This window comes from Alligator sinensis, unplaced genomic scaffold (genome assembly GCF_000455745.1).
Source record: "Alligator sinensis unplaced genomic scaffold, ASM45574v1 scaffold777_1, whole genome shotgun sequence".
NCBI lineage: Eukaryota > Metazoa > Chordata > Crocodylia > Alligatoridae > Alligator > Alligator sinensis.
The window spans coordinates 1,241,459-1,256,976 of record NW_005841882.1 but is presented as its reverse complement, the minus strand read 5'-3'; the positions used below and the strand labels follow the sequence as shown (position 1 = coordinate 1,256,976).

Sequence of the window (15,518 nt, the reverse complement as noted above, 5' to 3'; positions counted from 1 at the left end):
CTCGACGCCGCTCGGGACGGATCCCTGCTGCCGGGCTGCTGCGGCTGCACCTCGCTGTGACCCCCCCTCCCCACTGCCTTCCGGATCCCGCTCGCTGACCTCCTCCTCCCCACACTTGTGGCCACCACAAGGGAGCAGGCAGGGAAAGGTCACTCTGCCTGCCTGGCCCTGCTGATGCAGATGCAGGGCTGCTGCTCTTCTGGCCCAGAGACAGCCCTACAGGCAGTTGAATCCTTCCCTGTCTGCTCCCCTGGGATAGAGACAGTCCAGGTAGCCCAAAGTAAGCGGGGTGGGGCGGGGGGGTTGTTCTTACCTTTCAGTCCTCCAGGCCCCTGCTGGCCTGAAGGTGGGACTGCTCCAAACTGGAGCTAGCCCTACCACCCATCAACATGTGAGTGCTCCAAGCATAACATATACCGAGGCCCTGATGTAACTGAGTGCTTCAAGAAGAAACAAGCAGGTAAGGATGTTGTGTAAGGAGGCTATGAAAAAATGGGCCTCACTACCTTACCTTATGCAGGCTTTGTTAACCAGGATAGATTTCCCCTGTTTTACCATACTCATTTTCAGCACCAGGCTAGGAGAAGTCTGCAGGCTCATAGCAATCCAGTTCTGTGCTATTTAAAACATTATATAGTTTCCAAAAGCTCTCCCAGGAGGCCTAGTTAAAAGAGATGCTAATGTGTTACTGCTCAGTCCAGTAATAACAAAAGCAGCCCTTACAAGAATAAAAAGGTTAAGTGCAGAGTGGGTTAACAGTGTAGGACACAAAACAAAAAAAAAAACCCAGTAGTGTATCGTGCTATAAATGGAACGAAGAGTGTAATACAAACATGATCATTTTGATTGTAGTTGTGTATGGGGTCTGACCAGCGTTCCTAAATAGAGTTAAGCTTTTAATCTGGAACTTCATTCGGCAGATCCATTTCCTTTAGAAGTTAAAGAACAAGAAAAGTGAGCTATGTGCAGCAACATTACATACTGCAGAGCTGACCCTGATACTAACTGGAATAATTATTACTATCCTGAGTAGCCCCACTGATTTCAGTGACCATGAGCACTTGAGTTGCAGGCTCTGATCCTAAAGAGATCCATTCTGGTATAGGTAAAGTGCTACCACTTTGTGTTTTGTCAGATAAATATTTCCTTTAAAAATGCTAGTCCAGGAACCATTTAGATTAAAAATATAGACAATGAGCTGACGTAGTGGCTTTAGCAAGAAGGGTTTATGTACATCGCTCATGAGCAGTCAGCCAAAAGTGAATACTGCAGTTGATTCTCAACTGATGCAGATGAAACCTTTGTGCCACACTACACTATCACATATTCTGTAAATATGGTGAATGATAGATAAATTTTGGGGGGAGTTTTAAAGATTTATTGCACTTTTATTTATGCTGCCTGTAGAGCCAGGTGCCTTAAATTACACAAGTCCAAGCATACAGAGCTCAGAAGAAGCAAAGATGCTTTATGGGCGGGGGGAGATGGACCGTGTTTACTTGATTAGATCAAGTAAAGCTAATTACAGCTTTACTTGACTTAATCATGTCAAATTTTTACTATCTGATATTCCAGGTCCTTACACAGCTACAAACAAATGCATAGCTGCCAAGGTTCATTCTGCTCCACATGTGACATTTTATGGAATATGCATAATTAAGTGCCATCGTGTCTAGGGGCAGTAAATGGGATCTGTGTTCACATGCAGGTATTCCCAGAACAGTAAGAGCAGGGGACATAAGTCAGGTCCTTACTCCTTGCTCCCTTCAGAAGAGGTGGAGAAAAGGCTTGTAAACTTGGTAAGGAGAGTTGGGAGAGACATGATTTCAGGGTGGGACAGAACAATGTGAGGGTTTGCACAATGGTCATAGTCCCTTTGCTCCTATTAGTTCTGCTTCTCTCCTGTCTTCCACTTTTTAATTCCATTGCTTGTCCCTTTAGCTTCTTTCCTCTCCTTCTCCTTTCTTGCCCCAGAGGCACTGACTGCTGATGTCATCTGCTGCACTTTCCCTCTTTACTGAGTCACAGGGGTGAAAACATGAAGTAGGAAGCAGTCTGAAGAAAAGGTGTACTATCTTCGCAGCAGGAACCCTAAAAGCTTCAATTCTCCTCCTTGTCCAGAGTCTTGCAGAATGTAGAACCAGTTATTCTGGGCTATGGGAATATATGAGGAAGTGTCCTACACACCAGGGTGTCTCACATCTCACTCAGCATTTTAGTGCTCTGTGACTTCAACCCATTGGGGAAGTGGGGATGCTCCCCTTTACTAGACACTATTGACAGGAGTGCCAAGCCAGGGTTTCTAGCTGGAGTAGTCTTTCTTGGTGAAATTCTTCATTTAGACTGAGGAAATCTCTCTGGCCAGCTGACTTGTATGAAAAAAATATAGATATTGCCTAAGATTGTTGAATGCTAAAATAAAATGCAGAGGATAATAGGTTATTGGGCAATCTAACAGGTGTGATAAACTTATCATAAGCCACTTGCATTTATTGCTAGATATCGCCTCTGTATAGGTGGCCTGTGTATGTGGGTATACAGTAAATGTATAATTTGCTTTGCGGATACTGGGCCACTATTATTTAATTAATCCTTGTTCTGATTCCCTGCCAGCATTCCCCATTATCAACTCTTGATACTTGGTCACTAGTGGATAATATGCATTTATTTTCATTTTCCCAGGAGTGGCAAACTAATCAGTTAACTGCATATGGACTGTATGTGACCTTAAAACTGTGAGATTACACTTGTTAATGTTCATGGGAACACTACAAAGTGACTATGTGACCTCCAATTATCATATTTCCTAATATATTTTGGGTTAACATAACACCATATATCTCATATGGCTTTACTGATGATAAGATATGTAACATAAGGGGGTTTTTTTCAAATTCCCTCATTTTGATAAATAAATTATATTTACAGGAGAGTGGGAGCTATCTAAGTTTGGTGAGTTAATGTGTGAGGGCATACATTCAAAACTTAAAAACATCTTTAGTTACTTGTTACTGTGAATAATATGTAGAATGAACGCCTTGTGTCTGCCAGTTCACATGGAGAGAACAAATTTGCCCAATGGCAAACTATTAAGTGCTACTTTTTCACCAGAACCTTCAAGCTGCAGACAAAAATAGGAAATACATAGTTGGCACAGATCTGTTTCTCTAAAGACTTGCTTCTAGGACAGTCAGTTATGACTATGCCTCAGCCCCTTGATTTATTTTAATATAAAGTTAATCAGGAACAGTAAAGTCTTAATCCTCTGTGTACTTGTACAAAAAGTCTTTGTGTTTTGTAGCCACCCTTCTGGTTTTTTTCATGTAATAGCTGGTATTTCTCCTGGGATTCTTTGTAGGAACTGGAACAATAATTACAATAATTGCATGATACAAAACCACGTCTAGTTAAAAGCTCTGAACATGTTACTCAGCCATTAAGCTACCTAAGTCTTCTGAAGTTTAAGATCCAGAAGTTCACAAGTTTCTTTTGGAAGTTGAAACTAGGTTAAACCCAGATAGTATTTGGATGATGTATCATATTTTTAAAGATGAGTTAAATTGAGAGGGATTGTTTGTTTGTGTCATGTATGTGTCGAATAGTTAGTGTAAGGCACATTAAAACGTAAGTCCGTGATAATTTTGATGCCAGCTCAAAAACGCTCTGTTTTCAGAACTTGATGTTGGGCTCAGTATTTTGGAATGCCTGATGTTTGAACGTGTTGGATTTGGCAGTAGAGTTATAAAGCTGGTAAATTTTCTTTTCGGTAGCAAATATTTCACAGTTGCAATAAGAAAAACATATCCACACTTAACACAACAAAAAATGTGTTGTTTCTGTTCACTGTACACTTCTCTGTACTTCATAGGTTCTAAAAGTCTGAGCCTCATGCGTAATAAGATCACTTAGTAAAGGATTTGGTGACTCCAAACAACTAAGATCAGAAACATAACAGAAATGAAAAGTTACTAGTAAAATTGTATGTATTGATAACCAGAAGATGGTAAAGACTGTTAAGGAATGATGGTATGGACTGGCATTTGTTTTTAATCCAATGTGATTATAAAACCAGTGTTAAAGTAATCAAAATATATTCATATTACTGGCTTTATTTCAGCACTGGTTTTAATAAATTGCATGTATGCCAGCTGACTTTAAAACTATATTAAAGTTTTAGGTTATTGCATATTGGAAAAAGTGTATGGGACGAATGTAGTTTCATTGCATAAATTTAATATAGCTTTACTTACTGCAATTAAACTGTTACCTATAGCAAGTGCTGCATCTGGTGGCTAATAAATCAAGCTGTTCTTTAATTTATGAAAAAAATAAAGAAGAAAATTGAAGTGGCTTGCTGTGCAAGACTATCCAGACTGTTTAGATTATGCCACAGGTTTATATTTTGTTTCATTAGTATGCTTTAACAAGGTATTTAGATGCTTTTAAGTAGATGTGTGAAAAACAACAATTGTATGTTATTTAAACTTCTGTTTTGACACTTCACAGACTTATATTCACATTGAATCAAGAGTCAGAGAAAAGTAAACACTCTCCCAAAATAGAATAACTGTTTTTAGCTCTAAGGAAAACAGCATTAATTGAAAAATGTCATTTCTAAACTCAGGGATAGTGTTGTGATTATAGACATTAGCAATCTAGAAACACATTGAATAATGATTGTGGAATACAATAAATAATATAAATACACACAATTTATAATCAGAGTAATCATTGTGTACTGAATTCAAAGCTATATAAAGCCATCCAATTTTCTTCTTTCCTACTTTATATTATTCTTGATTGCCTGACTTAGTGTTTGTTCTACTTTTATAGCAATTAAGGATATATATATATATATATATATATATATGGAATCTCATGTTCTTCCAGGAAGAAAAGTCTATTTGCTGGTATCAAAAATCCGTTGAGTGAAGTTCTGCCCCTTTTGAAGTCAATGGGAGTTTTTCCATTAACTTTAGTGCAGCCACAGTTTCAGTCTCACTCTTCACAAGACTATCTTGGCCATCTTAAACTTCACATACTCTTTTTCCTGATTCTTAAAATTAATTATGTAATAAAAAATGCAAAGGCTGATGGATTTCAGGCCAGGAGCGACCATTAGATCTTCTAGTCTGATCTGCTATCAGATCAGACTAGAAGATTGGCTATTAAATTTCACTATTACTCTTCTACTGAGCCTAAGAACTTGTTTTTGCTTAAGTATAACTTGTATTTTCCTAAAGTATATTTTCCCAGAAATGTATCCAGTCTTATTCTGACAACGTTTAAATATGAAGAATGCACCACTTAGTAGTTTGTACCACTGTAGTATTTTTACTCCCATAGCTTGGAGGGGGAAAAAAAGGTGGGTTTTGTTTCTTCACTTGAATTTTGGTATTAACTTCTAGCTGATAGTTCTTGCTAAGTCTTTCTTAATAGGTTAAAGATACCTTTCATATCCAGTGTTTTTTCTTGTCATAAGGAGTTTATACATAAATCAAGTTACTTCTCAATCTGCCTTTATTTATTTATTTAATAAGCTAAACATTGAGCTCTTTAAGGGTTTGTCTGCTTGGCATTCAGCAGTTCTGTGCTGAGCCACAGCTAGTATGCTGAGACACTTGTATGTATAAGAACTAGAGTCTGAACTGGAAACCATGGAGCCACGTTTGCACAGGGCCACTTCGCTCCTAGGATTAGCATGTGAATTGTACGGTAATCTTTTCAAATGCTTTAGCAAAATGTTTAGATTTTACTAAGTAGATTTTTTTCAAGAATTTTATAATCTCCTCCATTTTGATAATCTACTTTTTTCCTAACAATTTGATACCACCACACATACTATATTTTTTCCACATACAGCACATCCCCTGCATCTAGTACGCACCTTGTTTTAGAAGGGTATCTTGCAAAAAAGAGAAGAGATCATCATGTCTAGTAACTGAGTAGCAGCAGCTAGGAAGCTGAGCCTGCTCCCAAGCCTGCTGCTAGCCCTTCCTGTTGGTTTAGGTCCACAGACTGACCTGGCATGCTTTGTCCGGGTCCATACGTCAAGTCTGACCCCATGTGCTGGCTTCAGTATTACAGGTCCAGGACTGCACTCCAGGTCCCCGTGGGGCCACATGCTGATTCTGGGGTCACATGCTAGGTTGGACCTGATATGTCAGTTCCAGGACTGGACACCAGGTCCAGGATCACTCTAGCAGCATGCCAGTTCAGACCTGGCACAATGACTCCAGGGCTGACCCCATACACTTGTTCTAGAGCCAGGCACTGGGTTGGACCCTGTGGGCCATGTCCAGGGCCACATGCTGTTTTGGGGTGTGTGTTGGGTTAGACCTGATGTGCCATGTCCAGGGCCATGTGCTAGGTTGGGCCACAAACCAGTCCCACACACCAGCCCAGTCTGGCATGCAGGGTCATGTCATCTGGCGGAGGGGTCCCCGTGGTTCTAGAAACTTGGCGGCAGATGAGAGGTGGCAGTGTTAATTGTTGTGGCTCTAGGAGCCACAGTGATTAATGCTGTTACCACTCCCCTGCCATCAAATTTCCAGAACTTTGGAGAGTTGTTTTTCTTGCATATAATGTGCACTCCACTTTTCACCAGCTGGTTTGGGGGAGAAAAGGTGGGGGTTATATGCAGTAAAATATGGTACTTTACAGCTATCTGTCACCTGTATTATGTCCTGCCTCCCTTTATTTGTCAGGCATTTCTTCTGCAAAGATTCTTTTTTCCTATAGCTTAAAAGAATGGTGTTACAAAATTAGAACAAGAAGGGGAAATTAGTATTGAATTCTTGGCTATTCCTACTTACAGAGTAAGAGACTTTATACTCCTAAACTTTGTGAACTGAAGCATAGTAGAATATTTTGCACAGCAAATTCAGTTTGAATTTGTGTTTGGCTGCCAAACTCAGAAATAAGAAGTTAGTTCCCAGTTGACATTCCACTAACATTTTTGAGTGTGGGTAGCTGTGCAGATCATGGTCTTAAATTTATTGTAAACTTCTAACATGTTCTAGCTTTTGGAGTAATCAGATCTCTGCCATTTCCAACTTACTAGGTTCAGTTTTTTTACTGTTCCCTAAAATGTGATGGGCAAGGCTCTTAAGGTTTTTCTTCCCTCTTCCTTTTTTAAAATTAGTCTTTTTCTGTGGTGATCTGAAGTATATGTGATGTGACCCACTTGATCATTCTATTCTGAATGTCTTTTATAGCTGTCATTTAAAATCTTTGCAGCTGTTTGTGACCCTGGCTGGTTTACAAACCCTCATCTTTGCAAGGACTACGAAACCTAATCCTGTCAACTATCCAAATTTTATTTTGCATGTTTCAGCATACAAAACCCTATAGAATTCTAAGTATTAAATAGTATGTTCTTATTTAAATTAATTTTGCAACTTTAAAGATTTTTAACAGTTTTCCTCTTTCCTTTTGATTTAGTTCTTCATAGGGGAAAGATTTTATAACAAAACAATGGACACTGAAGGATTACAAAGACTAAATAAAATACTGAAGATGCTAATGCTTCTGCTAGCATATTTGGTAAGTAAATAATCAACACTTCTTTTTTCATCATAAATATTAGAAAAAAAATCTATTTTTAACTAATTGTTAAAGAATGCAACCTTTGAAATCAAATTTTGGGCTCGATATAAATTCCACATTTAATGTAAAAGATTGCTGATTTATTTTATCTTTTGTTTTAGTTGAGTAGAGCAACTTGTGAGACGGGAGATTGTAGAGAACAAGAATTTAGGGATCATGCTGGAAACTGTATTCTTTGTGAACAGTGTGGACCTGGAATGGAGCTGTCAAAGGTAGATATACTGCAAAATAGCACTACCTTAATTTTATCCTCTATTTTCACAAATCTGTTTATATATTTTGGTTAAAATAATGGGTATCTATATTTTCATGAAACTATTTTTAAGATTCTTGACTTCTTGTTAACAATTTTCTTTTCTAAAATAATGTTTAGTTCTTAGATGTAAAACCAAACATATCTGGGTCAGAAAATTGTGTTGTCTTGAGGTAACTAAACAATTTTAACTTAGGCAATTTAGTATTTATGGTCCCTGATTTGATTAACCTTAATTTAAAAGGCATATTTCCCACACCTAAAATTTCCCTCTAAGCATTCTGGCAAACAAAAGGCTTTTTTGAATGCCTTAATTATGTATTTCTTACCTCAAGATATTTGGATATGATAAGTATAACCTTATTTCTGAAGCTGCTGGGCTCATAGTGCTTTGGATTGGGGATAATTACAATATCCCTGTAAGTTAACTGATACATACTCTCAACCTTCACTCCATTTTAACATAGCTTTTTGTTTGGGTATTACCTTTTAAAATACTTAAATGTAATGAACAAAGCTAGAAAAATAATATAGCAGCATTTTTTGAGTTTCTTGTGTATTGGGAGATGTTATAAAGTATCAATCTCAAGTTGCTTTTTAAAAATATTAACTTTTAGGTGCAGATTTACCTTTTGAGAGCGCTTACCTAGTAACAGAGATGCATACTTAGTTCCATTTCAGCCTGAGGGGAGCTACTTCAGAGGCAAATATTTTAGCTATAGGTATATAGGCTCTAGGGAGGTATTCTCCATCCCTCCTATTAAACCTGTGTCACTGTGGAGTCCTTCCTTCTCGTGTGCTTGTATTTGTGACAAGGTATTTAAAAGAATTCACAGATTTGTTAGAATCTGACATGGCTATGCCATGAGCATTTTCGCTGTGGCCTACCGTGAAGTGAGGAGTTCAAGATTTGCTGAGTGAGAAAGAGGCTTCAAAATGGAGTAACACTTTATAATATAATGTGGTGTGTCAAACGTATGACCTGTGGGCTATCCAGGTCTGTGGAGATGTGAAATCTGTCTATGGGGCTCTTGGAGGGGACATGATTTCAGCAGCAGAGTGAGGTGCAAGTGGCAGTGGTGGAGACCTCTACAGTTCCCTGAGCTGACACAGTAGCATATTGTTAATGCTACACTTGTTCACCCTGATGCGAAATCTCATGTATGGATCCCTAATGGGGATGCAGTGTTAACTGCTGCAGCTACCACAGCTGACACAGTAGTTAAGGCAGCTGCAGGGATTAAATGCTGTTGCCACTATCTCTGACACCAGAAGTGGGTCTGGATCAAACCTGGGAGAAGCTCTGCGGTCCAGATGTGGCCCACAGGGATAAATGCATTTGACACCCTGGGTCTAATGATTCCTGCACCCAGCTGAAAGGGACATATTAGGTTGTATTAACAGGAGTGTCACTTGCAAATTAAGGGAAATTATTCTTTTGCTCAGTTCAGTGCTGGCAAGGCCTCATGTACCTGGAGTACTATGATCAGTTTTGGGCCCCACACTTTATAAAGGATGTGGACAGAATGGAGAGTCCAGCACAGAACAAAAATGATTAGGGACCCAGGAGACAAGACTTTGGAAAGGCTGAAAGAGCTAGGGATATTTAGCCTAGAAAAGAGAAGACTGAGAGGGGATTTGATAAGTCATCTATTATCTGAGGGGTGATTTAGAGAGAGGATGGAGATGGGCTTTTCTCCATTGTCAGAGGACAGAACTAAGAGCAGTGGCCTCCAGCTGCAGCACAGGGCAATTTAGGCTGGAGATGAGGAGGATCTTTCTGACTATAAGGGTGATCGAGCTTTGGAACAGGCTACCTAGGGAAATTGCAGAAGTTCTATCCTTGGAAGTTTTCAAAAAGCAGGTTAGACACTTGACTGAGATGGTTGAACAAGGGTCTGGATTAAATGATCTGGTGAGGTCCCTTCCAGCCCTACTTTCCTATGAACCTATAACAAAAAAAAAAGTGTTATAGCTGAATTGGTCAGCATTCTAGGCCTAATTAAAATATTTTTCCTTAGAAAGATTTTTTTTTAATTTCAAGAGGAATCCTTTTACAGATCTGTGAAACAAATACAGGAAACCCTTGCTATTCGTGGGTTTTGCATTCGCGGTTTAAAATATTCACAAATGCCGAACCTGCATCTTAAATACACTTGCAGGAGCCCCTCAGGAGCTCTGCGCTTCCTGCTGCCGTGCTCCCACCACTGCCAGCACAGCTATGCTCCCCTCCCCACCCCAGCCACCAGGGGCGCTGCGTTCATGAACACAGTGCCTTATTTGTGGATTTAGCCATTCACAGGGGATATGAGAATGTATCCCCCGCGAATGGTGAGGGTCTCCTGTATTTTTATAGGACCGAGAAATTAAAATATTAAGAGCTATTATGATGGAATATATTATTCAGTAAACACATGCATAGTGAAATAGTTGTAAGATGCATGTCAGTCTGTTAAATACCAATTACTAAATTACTACCTTCTTTGAATATAGTAGGCTAAATCTTGTCCTACATTTTAGTGAAAATGGATAAAAACAGAATTTGCCTTTTTATTTAGAAGGAACCAAACGCAATTTTTAAAGTTTTGGTTTTTTTATGGCCAACTGATTTGTGTAGTTTTAAAGGGTGATCTTGTAATTAAACATTAAACAGCTTTAGACTTTACTGTTTTTTCTTCTCAAAGAAAGCTGGCAATGACGGTTTTATCGTTCTTACTATATTCAGCTCTGGAAAAAAGTATAGTTGAGCATTGTGGTTTGTGGCTTTGAAAGGATTTACTCAAAGAATCCTTAGAGTTTAAAAGTTACTCAAGAATTTCAGTCTTACAAAATTGTGCATGAAATATACTTTTCTCTTTTCTCTATTGCTCTCACACAAATTCTTGGTATGGTGTATATATTTTCAATGCATTCAACTACAATATCCATGACAACTCGTACTTTATTAAGGATATAAAGGTGTCAAACATACAACATGCTGAGCTTTCCAGCAGGCCACTAGAAGTTGGGGGCATAGGCTGCTGTGGAATTCAGGGCTCTTAAAACCTGCTGGCCTAGCTGTCTATGGCAAGTTTGGCTTGCCATGGTGACTGCCCCCAGAACCTTCCTTTTGCCAGTAGCCCCCCACGCCCAGACTCCTCACTGCATCAAGACTCACAAGCACCACACTAGCCACAGCAGCCTTCTCCATGCTCCAGGCTGGATCTAACCCACCAGAAGCCTCATGGTCCACATCCATCCTGGCACGCCAGGAGGTCTTGACACCATATACACTCCATATGTGTCTAGCATGTGAGACAGCATGACTAGGATCTGAGCCTGCAAATTTCTGTGTATGTGAGTAACTTGTTGAAGTAGTTGACTTAATTAAGGCTACTTGCAGAAAAGTGGTCTCAGATCTTAAATTTATGAGCATTTACCTTCCTGTGAGTTTATAGAAGCAAGCACAAATGTAGTGCTTTATATACTACTGCTTTTTAAAAACCATTCTACTTCTGTATGTATTGCATTAAGATATGATGCAGACCAGTTAGTCCTTAGTCCTTTTTTTCAAAAAGACTAGACCCATAACAGATGTGTCTACACCACTTCCCCAGTGCTCCCTGGGGGGATCACTTTTGAGCATGTCTGGTCAACCCATCACTGTTCCTTATGTGCCAGACCCAGAAAAAAGGTGGTGAAGCTGCCTTAGGGCTGCCTTCTCTCCCTCCTGCTACTGTCAAAATCACTTATGGGGTAGCCCTGTACCAGCTTCACCACCTCATTTTGGGATTTGGTGTCTATGAAGTGGAAATGAGTGACTAGGGTGTGCTCAAGAGTGGTATTTCCTGAAGTGCTGAGGAAGTAGTACATAGATACCACAGGGTAAAATCCCTTTGTGGCTTTAGCTCTAAATCCAAAATTTAGGTCTTCAACTTTCGTCTAATCATGGAGGCATCTAAATTCGCTAGATGCTTATGCTGCCATCCCTAAAGTCCCTGTGGGGACTGGGTGTAGGGAGTCCATGTGCTATGCTAGGAGCAAACATTCAGAGGGCCAGGCAGAGCCAGGGGGGAGCAGCCCAAGAGAATTGTACTGTTATTTTGTGTATTATATAATAGTAATAAAATTAATAGCCCATTCGTTAATCACATAATGTTATAACAGTGATACAATATTTATATTTAATTTTTAAATGGAGTGCTGCTACATTTTGAAAACTGGAGGAGGGATGTCTGAAGTCTAAAAAGGTTGAGAACTACTGATTTAAATAATTCACAGATTCATAGATGCTAGTGTTGGAAGGGACCTCAACAGATCATCAAGTCTGACCCCCAGCCTAGGCAGGAAAGAGCGTTGGGGTAAGATGACCCCAGTCAGATGCCTATCCAGCTTTCTCTTAAAGACCCCCAAGGTAGGGGAGAGCACCACCTCCCTTGGAAGCCCCTTCCAAATTTTCGCCACCCTTACTGTGAAGGCATTTTTCCTGATACCTAGCCTAAATCTGCTCTATGTCACACTGACTATTGTTCCTTGTTACCCCAAGAGGCGTCTGGTGAACAGAACATCTCCGATCCCTTGCAGCGTCCCCCTCTCAGCCTTCTGTTGCGGAGGCTGAAGAGGTCCAGGTCCCTCAGTCTCTCCTTATAGGGCTTGTCCTGTAAGCCCCTGACCATATGAGTGGCCCTCCTCTGGACCCTCTCAAGTTTATCAACATCCTTCTTGAAGTATGGCACCCAAAACTGGATACAGTACTCCAACTGTTGTCTGACCACATAGAGGGGAAGTATCACCTCATTGGTTCTATTTGTCACACAAATATTTGTCATCATGCTGATGCATGATAAAGTGCAATTAGCTTTGTTGATGATTTTGTCATGCTGACGACTCATGTTCATCTTGGAGTCCACTGTGACTCTGACACCCCTTTCCGCTTCTGTACTGCTGAGAAAGTCACTTCCCAGCCAGTAGGTGTGCTGGTTATTTTTGCACCCTAGGTGCAGCACTCTGCACTTGTCCTTGTTGTACTGCATCCTATTGTGTACTGCCCATTTTTCTAACCTGTCCAGGTCTGCCTGCAATCATTCCCTACCCTTCAGAGTGTACACTTCACCCCACAGTTTAGTATTGTCCTCGAACTTGGACAGTACTAAATTGTAGGGTGACATGCACACTCTGGAGGGTAAGGAATGATTGTAGGCAGACCTGGACTGCTAATGTTAGCGTTTATCATCCAAGAAGATAAGGGATTTGCTCTTTTGTGTTTTCTGTTAGCCTGTCCAACATATCCTATAGTATGAGCAGGCTGAATCTGTAGAAAGATGACAGTCCAGTCATGAGACCTAGTATCATTTATCCTGATGAATGCTTGTACATGTATGCCATTATCCTTACTAAGAAAAGTGTTAGCTCCTTGCAGCACATGCTGGTGAGTTCTACTATGGACTGTAAGCACTCAGAGTTAATATTGTGCAATTCATCATCATGCTTGTGTCTTTTGGGTGGATCTTAGTGGTTTCTGCTTAGGTAGAGAAGAATGCTTTTCTGGTCTGTAATTCATTTGTGTGTATTACAAGTATAGGTACAAAGGGAATGCTACAGTCTATTTTGAGACAAAATTGTTTGGGTAAATGTGATATCTTTTATTAGACCAACTAAATAGTTGGAAAAATAGTTCTTTGCAAGCTTTTGGGCACAAACATCCTTCTTCAGGTATATTGAGAATCTGCTGATGAATTGTGTGCTCTCCTGGGTAGAATAGAAGCCAAAATACAAAATGCAGGCCTGTGAAAATGCAAATGCCTGGCAGTGAGGATCAGAGGGGTGGAAGACAATAGGTGAGACAGGAAGTGAGGGAGGGGGAAGAGCGAATGTTGAAGTGGTGATAGAATAATGTGACTTGTAAAATGCAGACAAGTTACCTCGTTGTTGGTTGTAGCTGGCTTGGTCTAAGGACATAGGCAGGCAAAGTTCTTTGGGTAGATGTGAGATCTCTTATTAGACTAACTAAATAATTGGAAAAAATATCTATGCAAGCTTTTGGGCACAAACATCCTTCGTCAGGCATGGGGAGACTCTGCTGGTGTTATGTGCTCTCCAAGGTAGAGAAGAAGCTAATAACAACATACAGATCTGTGAAAATGCAAATGAGTGGAAATTTGGAAGATAATGGGTAGAGATGGGGGGTGGGCAGGAGGGAGATGTGTGAAGGAATGCAAGTGGTCAGCTGGAGGCAGGTTACCTAGGGTAGCAGATATCAGGCGGGTTGTAATGTGTTATAAATCCAATGTCTATATTAAGTCCATGATTTTTTGTATCCAGCAGACTTATGAAGTAAAGTTCGTAGGCACATCTATGAAACGTGTTTTGTAAATTCCTTTTGAGGATTAAAACTCAAGGATTGGAGAGGTAGTGATTGTCTTGTGAGAAGTGGGTACCCACAGGTAATTGGATACAGGCAACCCCCAGAAAAACTGAGCTCTAAGCGAAACAGCATTAAGCGAAACCCATTTCCCCAGAGGATTTAATGTAAATAAAGATAATTAGTTCCACACCACCTGCTGACCCAAACCTTGTGCTCCTGCAGCCCCACCCTGGGCCCTGCTGGCCCGGGCCCTGCTCTCCCCGGCTGGGCTGCTCCCGGCAAGGTACCACGCAGGCTCTCCCAGGGAAGGCATCAGCTCCTCCCGGCCTCATTGTTTCCCCCGCCATGATGGCCCCTGCCGACCCGCACCCGCCAGCCACCCGTGGACCTGTGTGTAGCCCCAGCCACCCCACCCATGGGGCCTGAGTCGGGGATCCATCCGCCCAGGGATTTATGGTGAGAAGGCAGCAGGGCTCTGGCGGAGGGGAAGCAGTGGGGCCACCCACCCGCCTACACCCCACTTTGCTGAGCAGGGGTTCCCTCCAGGGCACGTGTCACTGGGACAAGCTATCACTAGCAGATCACTGCAGGCTCAGGATGGTGTCCGTACCCCACAGGTGAGTGTGTGACCAGAGCAGAACAGGGCCCAGGCTGCATCCCGGGACGGGGGAGCTCTGTGGGCTCAGCTTGCACCGGCCTAGGCCCTGCACTCCTGCCGGCCCTGGCCTTGGACCCCATGCTCCTGCTGCCCCACTGGCCTAGGGCCCATGCTCATACTCCCCACTTGCCCCTTTTTACTTTGGCCGCCATTCCTCCCTGCCCGCTGGCCACTCCAGGACCACGTGCCACAATGGACCCTGGGCCCTGCCAACCTGGGCTCCAAGCTCATGCTACCCAGCCCCCCACCCACCCCTTTTCACTGCTACTGCTTCTCCCCACCCGCTCCAGCACCACGTGCCAGAGTGGACCCTGGACTCCTACCACCCTTCCCTGGGCTCCCGCTGGCTGCCACTCAGTTTGGATCGATTTGGTGTGCTTTGAGCTTTTGACAGAATACCATCCCTGTCTCTCTCCAAAACTCTGCTACCTGACAATTTGGTTACCATGGTCACTCCTCTGCACCATCTCTGCACCATGTGAGCCTGAGCTGGATACATTCCTGAGGGAGGGGGAAACCTGCTCCCTCTGCCTATGGGACTGACATCACATACCTAGGTGAGGGGCCTTATAGATTCATAGATTCTAGGTTCAGAAGGGACCTCAATAGATCATCGAGTCCGATCCCCTGCATAGGCAGGGAAGAGGGGTGGGGCT

General features: G+C 41.6%; 1 protein-coding gene across 6 annotated transcripts in view; it reads left to right on the top strand.

Annotated features, from left to right (window-relative positions):
• Positions 1-15,518, top strand: part of TNFRSF19 (TNF receptor superfamily member 19) — a 122,985-nt gene that overhangs the window by 5,961 nt on the left and 101,506 nt on the right. For 4 of the 6 annotated variants that reach the window (XR_003092579.1, XM_025196619.1, XM_014516880.2 and 1 more), the window contains exons 2-3: positions 7,444-7,545; positions 7,710-7,819. Coding sequence is in view for 4 of the 6 variants with exons in the window: in XM_025196619.1 (XP_025052404.1) it covers positions 7,477-7,545; positions 7,710-7,819 (179 nt within the window). In the remaining 2 variants the exon portion in view is untranslated. Of the gene's footprint in view, positions 1-112; positions 461-7,443; positions 7,546-7,709; positions 7,821-15,518 lie in introns of those variants that run through there. The other 2 variants (XM_006017616.3, XM_025196620.1) reach the window with 2 other exon arrangements.